At 40.8% G+C, this 22,663-nt stretch overlaps 1 protein-coding gene across 1 annotated transcript in view; it reads right to left on the bottom strand.

Moving 5' to 3' along the window:
* FLACC1 (flagellum associated containing coiled-coil domains 1) overlaps positions 1-22,663 on the bottom strand; it is a 77,440-nt gene that overhangs the window by 25,376 nt on the left and 29,401 nt on the right. Inside the window, exons 8-9 of the mRNA XM_055290221.2 lie at positions 18,716-18,813; positions 18,450-18,502 (exon numbers count right to left, since the gene is read on the bottom strand). Of these exons, the coding sequence (XP_055146196.1) occupies positions 18,450-18,502; positions 18,716-18,813 (151 nt within the window). The remainder of the gene's footprint in view (positions 1-18,449; positions 18,503-18,715; positions 18,814-22,663) is intronic.

The following is a 22,663-nucleotide window of genomic DNA, read 5'->3' on the forward strand; positions in this document are numbered from 1 at the left end:
CATAGCACTGGAAGTACTAGCCAGAGCCATTAGGCAAGAGAAAGAAATAAAAGGCATCCAAATAGGAAAAGAAGAAGTCAAATTTTTCTGTTCACTGATAATATAATTCCATATCTAGAAAACTCTAAAGAATCTGCCAAAAGGCTCCTGGAACTGATAAACAAGTTAAGTAAAGTTTCAGGATACAAAATCAATGTACAAAAAATCAGTAGCATTTCTATACACCAATAATGTCCAAGCTGAGAGCCAGATCAAGAATGTAATCCCATTCACAATAGACACAAAAAGAATAAAATCCCTAAAAATATAGCTGACCAAGGAAGTAAAAGGAGAACTATAAATCGCTGCTGAAAGAAATCAGAGACAACACAAACAAATGAAAAAACATTCCATGCTCATGGATCAGAAGAGTCAATATTAAGATGGTCACACTACTTAAAGCAATTAAGAGATTAAATGCTATTCCTGTCAAACTACCAACATCATTTTTCACAGAATTAGAAAAAATTATTGTAAAATTCATACGGAACCAAAAAAGAGCCTAAATAGGCAAAGCAATCCTAAGCAAAAAGAACAAAGCTGGAGGCATCTCATTACCTGACTTCAAACTATACTATTAATATAAGGCTACAGAGTTGATGGACGGGAGGCAGGACTAGGTTGCAGCTCCCACTTGGATGGACAGAGCAGCATGTGGAGTCTTGCATCGTGAACGTTTGCTCCAGAACTACTGCAGGAATAATTCAGGAAAGCCAAGAGAATCCACAGACCCTCTGAAGGTAGTGGATTGCTCCTGCAGGACCCGGGAGATGCCCCAAATACTGTGAGTGCCCAAACTGTGGAAGTAGGAAAGCGGGATTGTCCACCTTCAAACACACAACCTCACCGGGGAACCTGAAGGTCTAGATCATGGGAGAAGATTCTGACCTTACCTGGAGCTGAGTCAATTTAGAAAACCAAGTGAAATACAGGGGTAAAGGAAGTAGCAAGAAAAGCCCTGTGGGCTCTCTGGGTTCCCAGGGAAGACATTTCTGACTTTTCTCACAGGGCTACCTGGGGAGGACTGCCAGAGGAACTCAGAAAACGTCACAGGGAGAAGGAAAACTCCAGCTGAATTTTGTAACAATTCTAACTGAACAGGAAATCTCCTGGCCAGAACTTGGGGGAAGGCATGAATCTGGTGTGCAGACTCCACAGTCAGGGAAGCACAAAAGCACTACTTGCTTTTGCAGCTGGGAGGCTGGTAGCCTGGGGCAAGTTCTCAGCCCTGTTTGCCCACTGCCTGGAAACAGACTTGGTACTACTGGGTTGGGGGCATGGTGGGAGTGAGCTCGATCTTCTGGGTTTCGTGGGAGCTGGGTGAGGTCTGTGACTGCCAGTTTTCCCCCACTTCCCTGACAACCTGCATGACACCGCAGAGATAGCCATAATCCTCCTGGTAACATAATTCCATTTACCTGGGAACCACACCTCCATCCTCACAGCAGCTGCAGCAAGACTCACCCAAGAAGAGTCTGAGCTCAGACACGCCTAGCCCTGCCCCGACCTGATGGTCCTTTCCTACCCACCCTGGTAGCTGAGGACAAAGGGCATATACTCTTGGGAGTTCTAGGGCCCCACCCACCGCCTGATCCTCCCCATACTACCACAGCTGACGCTGTCTTGAAAGCATCACTTCCTGGCAGGAGGCCAACCAGCACAAAAACAGTGCATTAAATGACCAAAACTAAGGACCCTCACAGAGTCCATCTCACTCCCCTGCTACCTCTACCAGAGTGGGTGCTGGTATCCACAGCTGAGAGACCCACAGATGGTTCACATCACAGGACTCTGTGCAGACAACCCCCAATACCAGCCTGGAATCTGGTAGGCCTGCTGGATGTCTAGATCCTAAAAAGAGATAACAATCACTACAGCTTGGGCTCTCAGGAAGCCACATCCCTAGGAAAAAAGGGAGAGTACTACATCAAGAGAACACCCCATAGGACAAAAGAATCTGAACAACAGCCTTGAGCCCTAGACCTTCCCTCTGACAGAACCTACCCAAATGAGAAGGAACAAGAAAACCAACTCTGGTAATATGAAAAAACAAGGTTCTTTAACATCCCCCCCAAAATCACACTAGCTTACCAGATATGGATCTAAACCAAGAAGAAACCCCTGATCTACCTGAGAAAGAATTCAGAAGGTCTGTTATTAAGCTCATCAAGGAGGCACCAGAGAAAGGCAAAGCCCAATTTAAGGAAATCAAAAAAATGATACAAGAAATGAGGGGCAAAATCTTCAATGAAATAACATAAATAAAAAACAATCAAAACTTCAGGAAACAACAGACACACTTATAGAAATACAAAATGCTCTGGAAAGTCTCAGCAATAGAATTGAACAAGCAGAAGAAAGAACTCAGGGCCTGAAGACAAGGTTTTTGAATTAACCCAATCCAACAAAGACAAAGAAAAAAGAATAAGAAAATATGAACAAAGCCTCCAAGAAGTCTGGGATTACGTTAAATGACCAAACGTAAAAATAATTTGTGTTCCTGAGGAAGAAGAGAAATCTGAAAGTTTGGAAACACATTTGGGCAATAATCAAGGGAAACTTCCCCACCCTTGCTAGAGACCTAGATATCCAAATACAAGAAGCTCAAAGAACACCTGAGAAATTTATCACAAAAAGATCACAGCCTAGGCACATTGTCATCAGGTTATCTAAAGTTAGGATGAAGGAAAGAATCTTAAGTGCTGTGAGGCAAAAGCACCAGGTAACCTGTAAAGGAAAACCTATCAGACTAACAGCAGATTTCTCAGCAGAAACCTTACAAGCAAGAAAGGATTGGGGCCCTATCTTCAGCCTCCTTAAACAAAACAATTATCAGCCAAGAATTTTGTATCCAGCAAAACTAAGCTTCATAAATGAGGGAAAGATACAGCCTTTTTCAGACAAACAAATGCTAAAAGAACTTGCCATTACCAAGGCAGCACTACAAAAACTGCTAAAAGGAGCTCTAAGTCTTGAAACAAATCCTGGAAACACATCAAAACAGAACGTCTTTAAAGCATAAATCTCACAGGACCTATAATACAAAAAAAAGCAAAAACAAAAACAAACAAAAAAAACCCAAGGCATACAGGCAACAAATAGCGCAATGAATGGAATGGTACCTCATATCTCAATACTAACGTTGAATATAAATGGACTAAATGCTCTACTTAAAAGATACAGAATTGCTGAATGGGTAAGAATTCACCAATCAACTGTCTGCTGCCTTTAGGAGACTCACCTAACACATAAGAACTCATAAACTTAAGGTAAAGGGGTGGAAAAAGACATTCCATGCAAATGGACACCAAAAGCGAGCAGGAGTAGCTATTCTTATATCAGACAAGACAAACTTTAAAGCAACGGCAGTTAAAAAAGACAAAGAGGGACATTATATAATGGCAAAAGGCCTTCTCCAACAGGAAAATATCACGATCCTAAATATATATGCGCCTAACACTGGAATTCCCAAATTTACAAAACAATTACTCCTAGACCTAAAAAACGAGATAGACAGCAACACAATGATAGTGGCGGACTTCATTACTCCACTGATGGCACTAGACAGGTCAAGAAGACAGAAAGTTAACAAAGAAACAATGGATTTAAAATATACCCTGGAACAAATGGACTTAAGAGATATTTACAGAACATTCTATCCAACAACCCCAGAATATACATTTATTCAACAGCACATGGAACTTTCTCCAAGATAGACCATATGATAGGCCACAAAACAAGCCTCAATAAATTTAAAATTGAAATTATATCAAGCATTCTCTCAGACCACAGTGGAATAAAACTGGAAATCAACTCCAAAAGGAATGTTCAAAACCATACAAATACATGGAAATTAAATAACCTGCTCCTGAATGATCATTGGGTCAACAATGAAATCAAGATGGAAATTTTAAAAAAATTCTTCAAACTGAATGACAACAGTGACATAAAACCTATCAAAACCTCTGCGATACAGCAAAGGCAGTGTAAAGCGGAAAGCTAAAAGCCCTAAACACTTATATAAAAAAGTCTGAAAGAGCAAAAACAGACAATCTAAGGTCACACCTCAAGGAACTAGAGAAACAAGAACAAACCAAACACAAACCCAGCAGAAGAAAGGAAATAACCAAGATCAGAGCAGAACTGAATGAAATCAAACAAACAAACAAAAAATACAAAAGATAAATGAAACAAAAAGCTGGTTCTTTGAAAAGACAAATAAAATTGATAGATCATTAGCAAGATTAACCAAGAAGAGAGAAAATCCAAATAAGCTTAATTAGAAATGAAAAGGGAGATATTACAACTGACACCACAGAAATACAAGAGATCATTCAAGGCTACTGTGAACACCTTTATGTACATAAACTAGAAAACCTAGAGGAGATGGGTAAATTCCTGGAAAGATACAACCCTCCTAGCTTAAATCAGGAAGAATTAGATACCCTGAACAGACCAATAACAAGCAGTGAGATTGAAATGATAATAAAAAAATTACCAACACAAAAAAGTCCAGGACTAGATGGATTCACAGCAGAACTCTACCAGACATTCAAAGAAGGATTGATACCAATCCTATTAACACTATTCCACGAGATATAGAGGGAATCCTCCCTAAATCGTTGTATGAAGCCAGTATCACCCTAATACTAAAAACAGGAAAAGACATAATCAAAAAAGAAAACTACAGACCAATATCCTTGATGAACAGATGCAAAAATCCTTAACAAAATACTGGCTAACTGAATCCAACAATATATCAAAAAGATAATCCACCATAATCAAGTGGGTTTCATACCAGGGATATAGGCTTAACATACTCAAGTCAATAAATGTGATACACAAAATAAAAGAATTAAAAATAAAAATCACATGATCATTTCAATAGATGCAGAAAAAGCATTTAACAAAATCCAGCATGCTTTATGATTAAAACTCTCAGCAAAATTGGCATACAAGGGTCTACCTCAATGTAATAAAAGCCATCTATGACAAACCCACAGCCAAAATCATACTGAATGGGGAAAAGTTGGAAGCATTCCCACTGAGGACTGGAACATGACAAGGATGCCCACTCTCACCACTCCTCTTCAACATAGTACTGGAAGTCCTAGCCAGAGCAATCAGACAAGAGACAGAAATAAAGGCACCCAAATCAGTAAAGAGGAAGTCAAAGGCACCCAAATCAGCTGTTTGCTGATGACATAATTGTATACCTACAAAACCCTGAAGATTCCTCCAAAAAGCTCCTAGAACTGATAAAAGAATTCAGTAGAGTTTCCAGATACAAAATTAATGTGCACAAATCAGTAGCTCTGCTATACACTGACAGTGACAAAGGTGAAAATCAAATCAAGAACTCAACCTCTTTTACAATAGCTGCAAAAGAAAAATAAAATTTTTAGGACTATACCTAACCAAGGAGGTGTAAGACCTGTACAAGGAAAACTATAAAACACTGCTAAAGAAATCATAGATGACACAAACAAATGGAAACACATCCCATGCTCATTGATGGGTAGAATCAATATTGTGAAAAAGATCATACTGACAAAAGCAATCTACAAATTTAACGCAATTCCCATCAAAATACCACCATCGTTTTTCACAGAACTAGAAAAAAAAATCCTAAAATTCATATGGAACCAAAAAAGAGCCCACATAGCCAAAGCAAGACTAAGCAAAACAAAACAAAGCAAAACAAACAAACAAAAAATCAAAAAACAAAAAAACCAACAAATCGGGAGGCATCACATTACCTGATTTCAAACTATATTATATGGCCATAGTCACCAAAACAGCATGGTACTGGTATAAATATAGGCACATAGACCAATGGAACAGAATAGTGAACTCAGAAATAAACCCAAATACTTACAGCCAACTGATCTTTGACTAAGCAAACACAAATATAAAGTGGGGAAAGGACATCTTATTCAGCAAATGGTGCTGGGATAATTGGCTAGCCACATGTAGGAGAATGAAACTGGATCCTCATCTCTCATCTCACACAAAAATCAACTCAAGATGGATCAAGGACTTAAATCTAAGACCTGAAAATATAAAAATTCTAGAAGATAACATCAGAAAAACCCTTCTAAACATTGGCTTAGGCAAGGATTTCATTACCAAGAACACAAAAGCAAATGTCATAAAAACAAAGATAAATGGCTGGGACTTAATTAAACTTAAGAGCTTTTGCATGGCAAAAAGAACAGTCATCAGGGCAAACAGACAACCCACAGAGTGGGAGAAAATCTTCACAATCTATACATCTGACAAAGGACTAATATCCAGAATCTCCAATGAACTAAAACAAATTAGCAAGAAAAAACAAATAACCTATCAAAAAGTGGGCTAAGGACATGAATAGACAATTCTCAAAAGAAGATATACAAATGGCCAACAAACATGTGAAAAAGTGCTCAACATCACTAATGATCAGGGAAATGCAAATCAAAACCACAATGAGATACCACCTTACTCCTACAAGAATGGCCATAATAAAAAAAAAAAAAAAATACATGTTGGCATGGATGTGGTGAACAGAGAACACTTCTACACTGCTGGTGGGAATGTAAACTACCCATACAACCGCTATGGAAAACAGCATAGAGATTCTTTAAAGAACTAAAAGTAGAACTACCATTTGATTCAGAAATTCCATATATATATGATAGAATACTACTCAGTCACAAAAAGTAATGAATTAATGGCATCAACACAACTTGGATGAGATTGGAGACTTATTCTAAGTGAAGTAACTCAGGAATGGAAAACCAAACATCTTATGTTCTCACTCATAAGGGGAAGCTAAGCTATGAGGATGCAAAGGCATAAGAATAACAGAATGGATTTTGGGGACTCAGGGGGAAAGAGTAGGAAGGGGGTGAGGGACAAAAGACTACAAATTGAGTGCAGTGTATACTGCTCGGGTGATGGGTGCACCAAAATCTCACAAATCACCACTAAAGTACTCACTCGTGTAACCAAACACCTCCTGTCCCTAATAACCTGTAGAAATAAAAAAAAAAAAATAAGGCTACAGTAACCAAAACAGCTTGGTACTGATACAAAAACAGACACATAGACCAATGGAAAGGAATAGCAAACCCAGAAATAAAGCTGCACACCTACATCCATCAGATCTTCAACAAAGTAGACAAAAACAAGTGGTGGGGAAAGAGTTCCCTATTCAATAAATGATGCTGGGATAGCTGGCTAGCCATATGCAGAAAAATAAAACTGGACCCCTACCTTTCACCATATACAAAAATCAACCCAAGATGCCTTAAAGATTTAAATATAAGACCTCAAACTCTAAGAATCCTAGAAGAAAACCTAAGAAACACCATTCTGAACATTGGCCTTGGGAAAGAATTTATGACTAAGTCCTCAAAAGCAACTGCAACAAAAACAAAAATTGACAAGTGGGACCTAATTAAACTAAAGAGCTTCTGCACAGCAAAAAACCCATCAACGAAGTAAACAGGCAACCTACAAAAAAAAGAGAAAATATTCATAAACTATGCATCTGACAAATGTCTAATATCCAGTATCTATAAGTAACTTAAACAATTGAACAAGCAAAAAACAACCCCGTTAAAAAGTGGGCAAAAGACATGAACAGACACTTCTCAAAAGAAGAAGAAATTTGTTTGTGTTTTTCCAAAATGGCAGATTAGAGGCATTGCTAGTATACTTCTCCCACTTGGAAAAACAAAATAGTTGTAGAGATTCACACTGAACTTTTTTCAAGGAGCAATGCAGAAACTGAACAGGAAAACCAAAGGAATCTACAGACCCTTTGAAGGAAGCAGGAGGCTGCAGGTTACACTGTGAATCTGGTGAAGGGCTGTGAGTTCCCAGAGTGTGAGAGGGGGGACTCACCCTACATTACTCCTGGAATACACACCCCCACTGTGGATCCCGAAAGTCCAGACCATGGGAGAAGGCCCTAACCCTACCCAGCACAGGAACTGACTTGGGGAGGGATGTGGAATATAAAAGTGGGAGCAGTGGCAGAAAGATTCTTGCACGCACTCCCAGGTTTCAGCATGGACAGAGGGAAGCCATTTCTTACTGTTCCTCACAGGGAACCCTGTGGAGGACAGCCAAAAAGTTCAGGCAGTGGTTGCAGGTTGAAAGAAGCCTCCAACTGGGTTTCATGATATAACCTTAGGTGGGGATGAACTCCCTTGGCCAGAGCCAGGGTGGAGGAGAGTGAAAAGTGGGCTGCAGCCATGAGTGCAGGAACTGCCAGTGCAGGAACTGGGTGCCTGGCTTTGCAGTGGACAGGGAGGGGCTTGGCCTGAAAGCTGTGATTGCCATCTCTGCAGGGAACGTATATGACTCAGGACAGTTGCAAGTTCTGAGTGCAGGCTAACTGGAACTTAGCTTGCTGCTGCCAGAGGAACACTGTGGGAGTGCATCTGTCTTGTCAAGTGCATGGGATCTGTGTAGGGCTCACAGCCACCTGCTTCTCCCCACTCTGCACAAACCCTTCTGTGTGACAAAGGCAGCAACACTGCCTTTTGGAACATCAACCCAGTGGCCTGAGAACCACTCCCATTCCCTGACTTCCACAGGGGCTGCTGCTTGCCCTGCACAGGGAGACTCAGAGTGCAAACCCACCTGAACCAACCCTCACCTTGCTTTGCCCTGTCAGCTGCCCTGGTAGTTTAACAAAAAGGACAGAAACTCTTGGGGGCTATATAGCCCCACTCATTGCCTGAGAAACCAGAGTAACCCCTCTGGACAACATAAAGCAAGCAAAAGTCCTATTGCTACTATTGCAGCTGGTTCTCTTTTGCAAGCACCACCTCTTGGCTGGAGGCCAACCAACACAGTCCATTACAGCATCTCCTGGTAGAATAATAATTCACCTAGGAAGAAGATGGCTGTGTAATCTCAGCTATCACCACTGCCTGCACCACTCTGGCTAACCAGGAGGTGCTGAGTTTGTCCACATGACCAGTTCATTACTACTAAAACCAGTGTTCGAGAAAGCCAACACACTAAGGCTATCAATAACCAAGGACTCTCATGGAGTCTATTACCCTGCCATGCCCATTAGAACTGGTGCTGCTACCCACTGTTGGGAGACTTGAAGAGAGGTCACATCACTGGATCCCTTGCAGATATTCCCTAGCACCAGCCTGGAGTGTGGTACCTTCACTGGGCAGCTAGACCCAGATACCCTGTTGCCTTAGGAGTGGGATCCCCCGATCCTAGAGGAACAGGGAGTGCATCGCATCAAGAGAACACCCTGTGGGACAAAATAATGCAGACAGCAGGACTTAAGAACAAGATCTTTCTGCTGGTGGGAAGTTTCTTTCAGCAGAGGCACAGTTGCATTGCTGGGCTCAGCAGGAAAAGTCTTCAGCAATAACCCAACAGACAGACCAGCCCCCCACCCATTGTCTACCACTGCAGGCACAGTTGGAGCTTCTCCCATTGGAGCTCAGTGTGAGTGCAACTACAGACAGCCTTTTTGGAAGACATCAGGGTGACTGCATCCCCATAGGAGGGGCACCCTCTAGGTTTAGGCTTGCATGAGAGACGGTCACAATTTTTCTCTATTTGGAACATCAAAATTCCTGCAGATGAAAAGAGGTGCCTGTCTGGGGATGAAAAGCTGGAGCACTGAAACAGGAGTGTGTCTGAGAGGGATAACTTTCCTGCTAACCTGGCAGGCAAGCTGAGGTGGCTCCAACCCTTACCCCTGGTAAGAACTCAGTGCAACTCACTCCTCCAGCCACTTCTGTCAAGGCTGAGACCTCTGCCCATCACTGGGTATTGCATTTACCCACCTGCTTTAGCCACAGCTGATTCCTACCCAGGGACACCTCCCCCACTGGCCTGAAGCTGGAACCATCAAACTAGTAAATAAAACACTGGAGAAAAGGCCAGGTGCAGTGGCTCATGCCTGTAATCCCAACACTTTGGGAGACTGAGGAGGGTGGATCACTTGAGGTCAGGGGTTTGAGACCAGCCTGGCCAATATGGTGAAACCCTGTCTCTACTAAAAATACAAAAATTAGTTGCGTATGGTGGCAGGCGCCTGTAATTCCAGCTACTTGGGAGGCTGAGGCACAAGAATCCCTTGAATCCAGGAGGCGGAGATTGCAGTGAGATCATGCCACTGCACTCCAGCCTGGGTGACAGAGTGAGACTTGGCCTAAAAAAAAAAAAAAGAAAAAAAAACTGGACAAAAATACATAAATAAAAAAGGGCATGCCATGGGGGAATGAGATAAGCTTTAAGAGACCTCTATCATTACAGCCCCATAGGAGACAGTGATCTTGCTAATATACCAAGCACATTGCTACTACAACCAGCATCTAAGAAAGCCACATAAAAAAAACTCTCTATAACCAAGGAACTATTACAGAATCTTCACCCCTGAAAGCACCAAAAACCAAATTAGGCCATAATATGATAAGCATTAAAGTCACATCCTTAAGTGGAAAAAAGAAATTAAAAAACAAACACAAAAAGAAACACAGTCAAATCAAACATAAATTCAAGGATAATTAGAAGAAATAATCTACCCAAATGAGGAGGAACCAGAAAAGTAACTCTGGTAATATGAAAAAACAGGGTTCTATAACACCCCCAAAAGATAACACTAGCTCTCCAGCAATGGATCCAAAGCAGGATGAACTCTTTAAAATACCGGATAAAGAATTCAGAAGGTCAATTATTAAGCTACTCAAGGAGATTTCAGAGAAAGATGAAAACAATTATAAATTTAAAAAGCATTTCAGGATATGAATGAAAAATTTTCTAGAGAGATGGATATTATCAAGAAAAAACAATAAGAATTTCTAGAAATGAAAGACACACTTAGGGAATTACAAAATGCAGTGGAAAGCTTCAACAATAGACTAGAACAAGTAGAAGAAAGAATTTCAGAGCTTGAAGACAAGGTTTTTAAACTAACCCAATCAGACAAAAATAAAGAAAAAAGGATCAAAAGAAATGAACAAAGTCTTCAAGAAATATGGGATTATGTTAAACAGCCAAATCTAAGAATAACTGGTGTTCCAGAGGGAGAAGAGAAAATAACAAGTCTGGAAAACTTATTTGAGGGAATAATTGAGGAAAACCTTTCTGGCGTGGCCAGACATCTAGATATCCAAATCCAAGAAGCTCAAAGAACTCCTGGGAAATTAATTGCAAAAAGATCTTCACCAAGGCATATAGTCATCAGGCTATCTAAACTCCATGTGAAGGAAATAATTCTAAGAGCAGAAAGACAAAAGCATCAGGTAAGCTACAAAGGAAAACCTATCGGAATAACAGCAGACTTCTCAGCAGAAACCTTACAAGCCAGAAGGTATTGGGGTCTTATCTTCAATCTCTTTAAACAGAAAAAACTGTCAGCCAAGAATTCTGTATCCTGTAAAACCAGGTTTTGTAATTGAAGGAGAAATAAAAGTCATTTTCAGATAAACAAATGCTGAGGGAATTTGTCACTAGCAAACCAACACTATGAGAAATGCTACCAGCCTGTCCACATGACAAAACCCTGTCTCTACTAAAAAATACAAAAATTAGCCAGGTGTGATTGTGCATGCTTGTAATCTCAGCTACTCGGGAGGTTGAGGCATGAGAATCTCTTGAACCCAGGAGACAGAGGTTGCAGTGAGCCAAGATTGCACCATTGCACTCCAGCTTGGGTGACAGAACCAGACTCTATCAAAAAAAAAAAAGAAAAGAAGGAAGGAAGGAAGGAAGAAAAGAAAAGAAAGAAAGGTGGGCTAAAAGGAGTTTTAAACATTGAAACAAAAGCCAAGTATGCACCAAAATAGAATCTCTTGAAAGCTTAAAACTCATGAAGTCTATAAAACAATAACAGAATGAAAAAAGAAAAACTATATACATAACAATTAACATGATGAAGAGAACAGTACTTCACATCTCAATATTCATGTTGAATGTAAATGGCCTAAATGTGCCACTTAAAAAATACAGAATGGCAGAATGGATAACAAAAATCACAATCCAAACATCTGCTGTCTTCAAGAGACTCACCTAACATGAAAGGATTCAAATAAACTCAAGGTAAAAGGGTGGAAAAAGATATTCCATGCAAATGGACACCAAAAGCAAGCAGGAGTAGCTATTCTTATATCAGACAAAACAAACTTCAAAGCAACAACAGTAAAACAAGACAAAGATGGTCAATATAATGATAAAAGGATCAATCCAACAAGAAGATATTACAATCCTAAATTTACATGCATCTAACACTGGAGCTTGCAGATTCATAAAACAATTACTACTAGACCTAAGAAATGAGATAGACAGCAACACAGTAATGGTGGGATACTTTAATATACCACTGACAGCACTAGACAAATCTTTGAGACAGAAAGTCAACAGAGAAATAATGGACTTAAATGACATGTTAAAACAAATGGACATAACAGCTATTTACAGAACATTCTACCCAAGAACTGTAGAATGTATTTTCTTCTCATCAGTACATAGAACAGTCTCTAAGATAGGCCATATGATAGGTCACCAAACAAGTCACAATAAATTTTTAAAAATTGAAATAATATGAAGTATCTTCTCAGGCCATAGAAGAATAAAACTAAAAATCAACTACAAAGGGAATCCTCAAAACTATACAGATACATGGAAATAAAATAATCCATTCCTGAATGATATCTGGGGTAAACAGTGAAATCAAGATGGAAATTTAAAAAATTTTTGAATTGAATGATAATGACACAAGTTATCAAAACCTCTGGGATAGGTGGGGTGCGGTGGCTCGTGCCTGTAATTCTAGCACTTTGGGAGGCCAAACAGGTAGATCACTTGAGGCCAGGAGTTTGAGACCAGGCTGGCCAACATGGTGTTGAACCCCCCCATCTTTACTAAAAATACAAAAATTAGCTGGATGTGGTAGCAGGCGCCTGTAGTCTCAGTCTCAACTACTTGGGAGGCTGAGGCAAGAGAATTGCTTGAACTTGGGAGGCAGAGCTTGCAGTGAGCCAAGATGGTGCCACTGCACTCCAGCCTGGTTGACAGAGTGAGACTGTCTCAAAAAACTAAAAACTAAAAAAACTTCTAGGATACAGCAAAAGCAGTGCTAGGAAAGTTTATAGTGCTAAATGCCTGCATCAAAAAGTCTGAAAGAGCACAAACTGACAACTTAATGTCACACTGCAAGGAACAGGAGAAACAAAAAAAACTAAGCCCAAAGGTAGAAGAAGAAAAGAAATAACGAAGATCAGAGCAGAACTAACTGAAATTCAAACAAAAAATACAAAAAGATCAATGAAACAAAAAGCTGGTTCTTTGAAAAAATAAAATAGACTAGATTAGCCAAGAAAAGAAGAAAAGAATAAACAAGTAAAGAAGAGAAAGAAGATCTAAATAAGCTCAATTAGAAATGAAATTGGAGACATTACAACCCACAGAACCACAGAAATACAAAACATCACTTGAGGCTACTATGAACACCTTTTTGTATACAAACTAGAAAGCCTAGAGGAAATAGACAAATTCCTGGAAATGTACAACTCTCCTGTATTAAATCAGGAAGAAACAGAAACCCTGAACAGGTGAATAACAAGCAGCAAGATTGAATCAGTAATTTAAAAATTGCCAAGAACAACAAAAAAAGCCCAGGACTAGATGGATTCACAGCTGAATTCCACCAGATGTTCAAAGAAGAATTGGTACCAATCCTACTGAAATGATTCCGAAAGATTGAGAAAGAGGGAATCCTCCCTAAATCATTCTGTGCAGCCAGTATCACCCTGATACCCAAACCAGGAAAGAACACAACAAATAAAAAAAAAAACTACAGACCAATTTCACTGACGTTGAACATAGATGCAAAAATCCTCAATAAAATACTAGCTAAACAAGCCCAATAGCACATCAAAAAGATAATTCAAGTGGATTTTGTCCCAGGGATGCAGGGATGGTTTAACACACACAGGTCAATAAATGTGATACATCACATAAACAGAATTGAAAACAAAAAACATATGATCGCCTCAATAGATTCAGAAAAAGCATTTAATCAAATCCAGCATCCTTTATAATTAAAACTCTTAAAAAACTAGGCATAGAAAGGACCTACCTCGAAATAATAAAAGCCATATATGACAAACCCACAGCCAACGTCATACTGAATGGAAAAAAGTTGAAAGCATTCCCCTTGAGAACTGGAACAAGACAAGATGGCCACTTTCACCATTGTCATTCAACATAGTTCTGGAAGTCCTAGCTAGAGCAATTAGACAGGAGAAAGAAATAAAGGGCATCCAAATTGGAAAAGAAGAAGTCAAACTATTGCTGTTTGAAGATTATATAATTGTATACCTAGGAAATCCTAAAGACTCCTCCGAAGACTCTAAGATTTGATAAACGAATTCAGTAAAGTCTCAGTTTACAAAATCAGTGTACGCATATCAGTAGCACTGCTATACACCAACAATGACCAAGCTGAGAATCAAGTAAAGAACTGATACCCTTTTACAACAGCTACAAAAAAATATAATACTTAGGAATGTACTTAACCAAGGAGGTGAAAGATCTCTACAAGGAGAAATATAAAACACAGCTGAAAGAAGTAATAGATTATACAAACAAATGGAAATGCATTCTATACTCATGGATTGGAAGAATCAATATTGTGAAAATGACCATACTGCCCAAAGTAATCTTGCATTACAGATCCAATGCAATTCCCATCAAAATACCAACATCATTTTTCACAGAATTAGAAAAAAAATTCTAAAATTCATATGGAACCAAAAAAGAGCCAGAATAGCCAAAGCAATACTAAGCAAAAAGAACAAATCTGGAGGTATCACATTACTAGACTTCAGATTATACTACAAGGCTATAGTTACCAAAACAGCATGGTACTTGTATAAAAGTAGGCACATAGGCCAAGGAAACAGAATAGAGAACCCAGAAATAAAGCCAAATATGTACAGCCAACTTATCTTTGACAAAGCAAACAAAAACGTAAATTGGGGAATGATACTTTATTTAATAATTGGTGCTGGGAGGATGGGCAAGCCACATGTAGAAAAATGAAACTGGATCCATATTTCTCACCTTATACAAAAATCAACTCAAGATGGATCGAAGACTTAAATATGACCTGATGCTATAAAAATTCTAGAAGACGTTAGAAAAACTCTTCTAGTCATTGGCTTAGGCAAATAATTCATGACTAAGACACCAAAAGCAAATGCAACAAAACCAAAAATAAATAAATAGAACCTAATTAAACTAAAAAGCTTCTGTACAGCAAAAGAAACAATAAACAGACAACCCACAGAATGGGAGAAAATATTTGCAAACTATGCATCTGACAAAGGACCAGTAATCAAAATCTACAAGGAATTCAAACAAATCAGCAAGAAAAAAACAAATAATCCCATTAAAAAGTGGGCAAATGACATGAATAGATATTTCTAAAAAGAAGATATACAAATGGCCAACAAACATGAAAAAGTGCTCAATATCACTAATCGTCAGGGAAATGCAAATTAAAACCACAATGAGATACCACCTTACTCCTGCAAGAATGGTCATTATTAAAAAGTAAAAGAACAATATATTTTGGTGTGGATGTGGGGAAAAGGGAGCACTTATATACTGCTGATGGGAATGTAAATTAGTTCAACCTTTATGGAAAACAGTATGGAGATTTCTTAAAGAGCTAAAAGTAGATTTACCATTCAATCCAGCAATCCCACTACTGGATCTCTACCGAAAGGAAAATAAGTCATTATATGAAAAAGACACTTGTACATGTATGTTTATAGCAGCACAATTCACAGTTGCAAAGATGTGGAACCAACCTAAGTGCCTGTTGACTAATGAGTGAATAAAGAAAATGTGGCATATATACACCATAGACTGCTACTCAGTCATTAAAAGGAATGAAATGTCTTTTGCAGCAACTTGGATGGAGCTGGAGGCCATTATTCTAAGCGAAGTAACACAGGAGTGGAAAACCGAAAACTGTATGATGTCACTTAAAAGTGGGAGCTAAGCCATGAATATGCAAAGGCATATTCATTAATGAACTTTAGAGACTCAGAAGGGGGAGGTGGGAGAGTGGCTTGTGATAAAAAAAAAAAAAACTACACATTAGGTACAATACACACTACTCAGATGATGAGTGCACTAAAGTCTCAGAATTCACCACTATATAATTCATCCAGGTAACAAAAAAAACCATTTGTACCCCCAAAGCTATTGAAATAAAACTTTTTTAAAAACCCCGAAGTAAAAAAAGTTGGAACAATTTTCTTTTCTTTTATATAATTTTTGCACGTGTTAGCTTTAGGGTCAAATTTATTTCTTTTTTATTTATTTATATATATTCTTTGAGACAGAGTCTTGCTCTGTTGCCCAGGCTAGAGTGCAGTGGCACAATCTCGGCTCACTGCAACTTCTGCCTCCCAGGTTCAAGCGATTCTCCTGCCTCAGTTTCCTGAGTAGCTGGGATTACAGGTGTGTGCCACCATGCCTGAATAATTTTTGTATTTTTAGTAGAGAGAGACAGGGTTTTGCCATGTTGGCCAGGCTGGTCTCAAACTCCTGACCTCAGGTGATCTGCCTGCCTTGGCCTTCCAAAGTGCTGGGATTACAGGCGTGAGCCACAGCACCCGGCCTATGGTCAAATTTAAATGAGCTATTTTTAAATATAAACTTTGGATTTCTGAATAAAGATTTGATAAGTTAAAAATGGGCTGAAAACTTGTATTTTGAAATAAATTATAGAACCCCAGAATTCTAGAACTAAATCTACAGTTTTTCAACATTCTAAATGGAATTTTTTCTTTTTCACTTCTTTTTTAAATGTCAGTTTAATTGAGTAAAATGTGCCCTTGTTCAGTATACATTTAATGTGTTTGACAAATGGATAGTTATGGAACTACCACTACATCATCTCCAGTAATTCTCTCCTGTCCCTTTGTAGTCAACCCCTCCCCCAATCCCAGTCCAGCCCATGGTAAATACTAATCTGCTTGTTGTCCCCCAATTTTTACTTTTTCCAATCATGTAAATATTTCTTGTCATAAATAGAATGTAATAGTGTGTAAAAAACAAGAAGACATACAAGTGGTCAGAAAATATAAAAAATGCTTCATGTCACTAATCATCAGAGAAATGCAAATCAAAAACCACAATGAGATACCAGCCCACACACATTAGAATGGTTATTACTAAAAAGTCAAAAAACAACAGATGCTGGTGAGGTTGGAGGAAAAAGGGAATGCTTATACAGCATTGGTAGGAATGTAAATTAGTTCAGTCATGGTGGAAAGCAGCTTGGAGATTCTCAAAGAACATAAAACAGAACTACCATTTGACCTGGCAATCCCATTACTGGGTATATATCTAAAAGAAAATAAATTTTGCTACCAAAAAGACACCTTCACTTGTATGTTCATCACAGACAATTCACAATAGCAAAGACATGGAATCAACCTAGGTGCCCACTGACAGTGGACTGGATAAACAAAATGTGGTACATACACCATGGAATACTATGCAGCCATAAAAAAGAACAAAATCATGTCCTTCACAGAAACATGGATGGCCCTAGAGGCTATTATCCTAAGCCAATTAACGCAGGAACAGAAAACCAAATGCCATGTGTTCTTGTAGACACTGGGGGCTATTGGGAGAGAGGAAGAGGGGGAAGGGTTGAATAACAATTGGGTACTATGCTCACTACCTGGGTAATGAGATCATTCATATCCCAAACCTCAGTATCACACAATAACTTGTACATGTATCCCCTGAATCTAAACTAAAGGTTGACTTTTTTTAAAAGTTCATTCCTTTTGACCAAGCACTCTACTTCTAGAATCAAAGATATTCAAAGTGGTATTATCTGTTACAGCAAGCAATTGGAAACAACTCAAATGCCCAATAATAGGGGAACAGTAAAATATTAGAACCCAATGGCAATTTCATTAGGATAATATCAAGTCATTATAAAGGAGGGAAAAGTTTCTTATATGCTTGATAAAGAAGATACATAAAAAAATAGATGTTATACAACATACAATATGATCTCAACTGCAGTTCTAACAAAGTACAAATATTAACAGGGGTTGTCTTTGGGTAGTCATATTTCTTTTTGTTCCATTACAAAAAATGAGAAGCTATTACTTTTGTAATCACAAACATATTTTGCAGTAGTGCTCTTCAGGATTTGGGTGCCTGATTTGCCATGCATGGAAGCCATCGGGTTCATCCTATCCCTGGGTGCAGCTAGTGCCACTTAGGTCCAAGGATGCCGGGAATCTCAGGACATTATTTTCTGGACAAAAGCTCTAGATTTATCCCAGTGTTAGCCAGGAATGAGCCTTCCTTCTCTTTTAATCCAACAGGGAGCTGTGTCTCACCTGATACGTACGAAACATATTCTTCAAATACTTGTATTCTTTTCCCATCTCCTCTGGATAAAAGGAAAACAACAGGGTCATCATTAGTCTTCTGATATGCACATTTTCAAATTCAAACGTGAGCTTCTCTGCACACCTTCCCCACCCCAAACTCATCACCAAGGTGGTAAAACCTTTGTGTGCCCCGGAAATCACCCTAGAAACTTATTAGAAATGCCATTGCCTGGACCTTCATCCAGGGTCATTCTCCCAGGTCCCAGCAGTACCTAGCTTCTTTTGGGCAGCCATCTTCTGCGCCTTCAAGGCTGCTTTGTAGTTGTTCTCCAACTCACTGAGTTCTGCTTCATGGGCCTCTTTGAGCTCCCTGTGGGACCCCAGGAGAAGGCCGCAATCGTTAGTAAAAAGAAGTCCAGAGCTGAGCTGTCACCCTGATCTGATCCTACCCTCCACCCTCCCACAGGAAGTGAGGTTCTCACTTTTTTATTTTTAAAATTTTTAAATCTTTTCTTTTTTTTTTTTTTTGAGTCAGGGTCTCACTCTGTTGCCCACAGTGAGTGTGGTGGCATGGTCACAGCTCACTGCAGCCTCAACCTCCCAGGCTCAAGTGATCTTCCCATCTCAGCCTCCCAAGTAGTTGGGAACACAGGCACATGCCACCATGCCCATCTAATTTTTTAATTTTTTGTAGAGACAGGGTCTTGCTATGTTGTCCAGGCTGGTTTCAAAGTACTCCTGGACTCAAGCAATCCTCCTGCGTTGTCCTCTCGAAGTGCTGGGATTACAGGCGTGAGCTACCATACTCAGCCTGGGGCCCTCACTTCTTGAATTATCCTGGCATCTATCCAGAAAGGGTGAGGGGACCCTTTTCTACAAACATTGTTTTGAATGGAGCCAGCATGACCACAGATTCCCCTCTAATAGTCAGCACAGTCTTGTCTATAGCTTGCTTGGGAAACTATGGGCTGCATTGACACCCAGGATAATTTTAGAACTCAAGTTCTCTCCAGCCTCCATTCTAGGAAGCGATGTTGGCAGTGTTTATGATGAGTATTAAAATGAGTCCACATAAGCTATCAAGCATGAAAAGACATGGAGGAAACTTTAAAGCATATTACTAAGTGAAGGAAGCCAATTTAAAAAGGCTACATAGGGTATGATTCCAACTATATGACATTCTGAAAAAGGCCAAACTATGGAGACAGTAAAGAGATCAGTGTTTGCCCGAGGTTAGGGGTGGGAGGTAGGATGAATAGGCAGAGCGCAGCAGATTTTTAGGGCAGTGAAACTATTCTGTATGACACTAGAATAGTGGATACATGTCATTACACATTTGTCCAAACTCATTGAATGCACAGTACCAAGAGTGAACTCTAATGTCAACTATGAACTTTGAGTGATAATGATGTGTCAACAGAGGTTCATTGATTATAACAAATGTTATCACTTTTGGGGATATTGATAATGGGGGAAGCTATGCGTGTGAGGGGGCAGTAAGTATATGGGAAATCTTTTATACTTTCCCCTCAATGTTGCTGTAAACCTAAAACTCTAAAACTACTCTAAAAAATTAAGTTTATAAATAAATGAATAAGTACATAAAAGTTTATGGCTCAGCTAAGAGTGCTGTCTCTCCACCAGGATTTCTTTTTTTAATTATAAATTGGTAACTTATAATTATATATATTTATGGGGTAAAAAGTGATGTTATGATTTATGAATACAATGTGGAATAACGAAACCAAACTAGTTAACATAGTCATCACCTGAAATACTTAAAAGTTTTTTCTTTTTTTCCTTTTTTTTTTTTTTGAGACTTAGTCTCTGGCTCTGTCCCCCAGGCTGGAGTGCAATGGCACAATCTTGGCTCACTGCAACCTTCGCCTCCTGGGCTCAAGCGATTCTCCCACCTCAGCCTCCCGAGTAGCTGGGATTACAAGCACCCCCCATTATGTCCAACTAATTTTTGTATTTTTGCAGAGATGGGTTTTCACCATGTTGGCCAGGCTGGTCTTGAACTCGTGACCTCGGGTGATCCACTCGCCTCGGCCTCCCAAAGTGCTGAGATTACAGGCGTGAGCCACTGCGCCCAGCCTAAAAGTTTTTTCAATGAGAACATTTGAAATTTATTCTTAGCAATTTTGAAATGTCCAATACTCTATTGTTAACTATATTTACTACTCTGTGCAATAGATCTAAGAAAATCCCATACTTGTCCTGCCTAATTGAGATTATGTACCCTTTGACCATCATCTCCCTATTCCCCCCACCCCCTAGCCTCTCTAACCACCATTTTACTTGCTGTTTCTATGAGTTTGATTGTTTCAGATCCCACTATATGTGGGGATTTGTGGTATTTGTCTTCCTGTGCCTGGTTTATTTTATTTAGCATGATGCTCTCCAGTTCCATCCATGTTGTCACAAATGCCAGAATTTCCTTCTTTTTAAAGGCTGAATAGCATTCCATTTTATGTATATACCACATTTTCTTTCTTTTTTTTTTTTTTAAGTGTTGTTTTAAGCCACTAAATTAGTGGTGATTTATTGTATAGCAATAGAACATGAATACAGGTGCTTTGTACCTGATAGATTGAATTAGTGGCTCCTTTCCTTAGTTTATATTTAAAAATTGAAGTAAAATCTTTTTTTTATTAATTTTTTTTGCACACAAAAACAATAAACATTTTCTAAAAATATATACAAACAAGATGCATATCAAACATATTAGGAAGGTTGCACATGGGAAGTCGGGGAATAGAAATGGGGGGTGGGAGTTAAAATAAATGAGAGAGGGACTTTATATGGATCAGTGATAATAACTCAATCCTCTATTTGACAAAGAAGAGGGAGAAGGAAGAGGAAGAAAAAGAAAGTGGGATAAAGGATCAGAAAGGGAGGAAAATAGAAAAAATTAGAGTACGACTCCAGGGTAGACCTGTTTTGTTGTCACTGAGTTGGTTGGTTGGTTTGTCTGTTGTATTTTTCATGTTTCGCCAAGTTGGCCAGACTGGTCTTGAACTCCTAGCCCGAAGTGATCAACCCGCCTCGCCCCCCAGAGTGCCGGGACCACAGGCGTGCGCCACCACGTCCAGCCCCCACATTGCTTCTGGCCTCCGTGGTAGACCTCCCAGATGGAGCGGCCGGGCAGAGGCGCTCCTCACTTCCCAGACGGGGCGGCCGGGCAGAGACGCTCCTCACTTCTTCCCAGACGATAGGTGGCCGGGCAGAGGCGCTCCTCACTTCCCAGACGATGGGTGGCCGGGCAGAGGCGCTCCTCACTTCCCAGACGATGGGTGGCCGGGCAGAGGCACTCCTCACTTCCCAGACGATGGGTGGCCGGACAGAGGCGCTCCTCACTTCCCAGATGATGGGTGGCCGGGCAGAGGCGCTCCTCACTTCCCAGACGGGGCGGCTGGGCAGAGGCGCTCCTCACTTCCCAGACGGGGTGGCCGGGCCGAGGCGCTCCTCACTTCCCAGACGATGGGTGGCCGGGCAGAGGCGCTCCTCAATTCCCAGACGATGGGTGGCCGGGCAGAGGCGCTCCTCACTTCCCAGACGGGGCGGCTGGGCAGAGGCGCTCCTCACTTCCCAGACGGGGCGGCCGGGCCGAGACGCTCCTCACTTCCCAGACGATGGGTGGCCGGGCAGAGGCGCTCCTCACTTCCCAGACGATGGGTGGCTGGGCAGAGGCTCTCCTCACTTCTTCCCAGACGGGGCGGCCGGGCAGAGGCGCTCCTCACTTCTTCCCGGATGGGGCACCCGGGCAGAGGCGCTCCTCACTTCTTCCCGGACGGGGAGGCCGGGCAGAGGTGCTCCTCACTTCCCAGACGGGGCGGCCGGGCAGAGGCGCTCCTCACTTCTTCCCGGACGGGGCGGCCGGGCAGAGGCACTCCTCACTTCCCAGACGGGGCGGCCGGGCAGAGGCGCTCCTCACTTCTTCCCGGACGGGGCGGCCGGGCAGAGGCACTCCTCACTTCCCAGACGGGGCGGCCGGGCAGAGGCGCTCCTCACTTCTTCCCAGACAGGGCTGCCGGGCAGAGGCGCTCCTCACTTCTTCCCAGACGGGGCGGCCGGGCAGAGGCGCTCCTCACTTCCTCCCGGACGGGGTGGCCGGGCAGAGGCGCTCCTCACTTCCTCCCAGACGGGGTGGCCGGGCAGAGGCGCTCCTTACCTCCCAGACGGTAGGTGGCCGGGCAGAGGCGCTCCTCACCTCCCAG

Source organism: Symphalangus syndactylus, chromosome 8, assembly GCF_028878055.3.
Source record: "Symphalangus syndactylus isolate Jambi chromosome 8, NHGRI_mSymSyn1-v2.1_pri, whole genome shotgun sequence".
NCBI lineage: Eukaryota > Metazoa > Chordata > Mammalia > Primates > Hylobatidae > Symphalangus > Symphalangus syndactylus.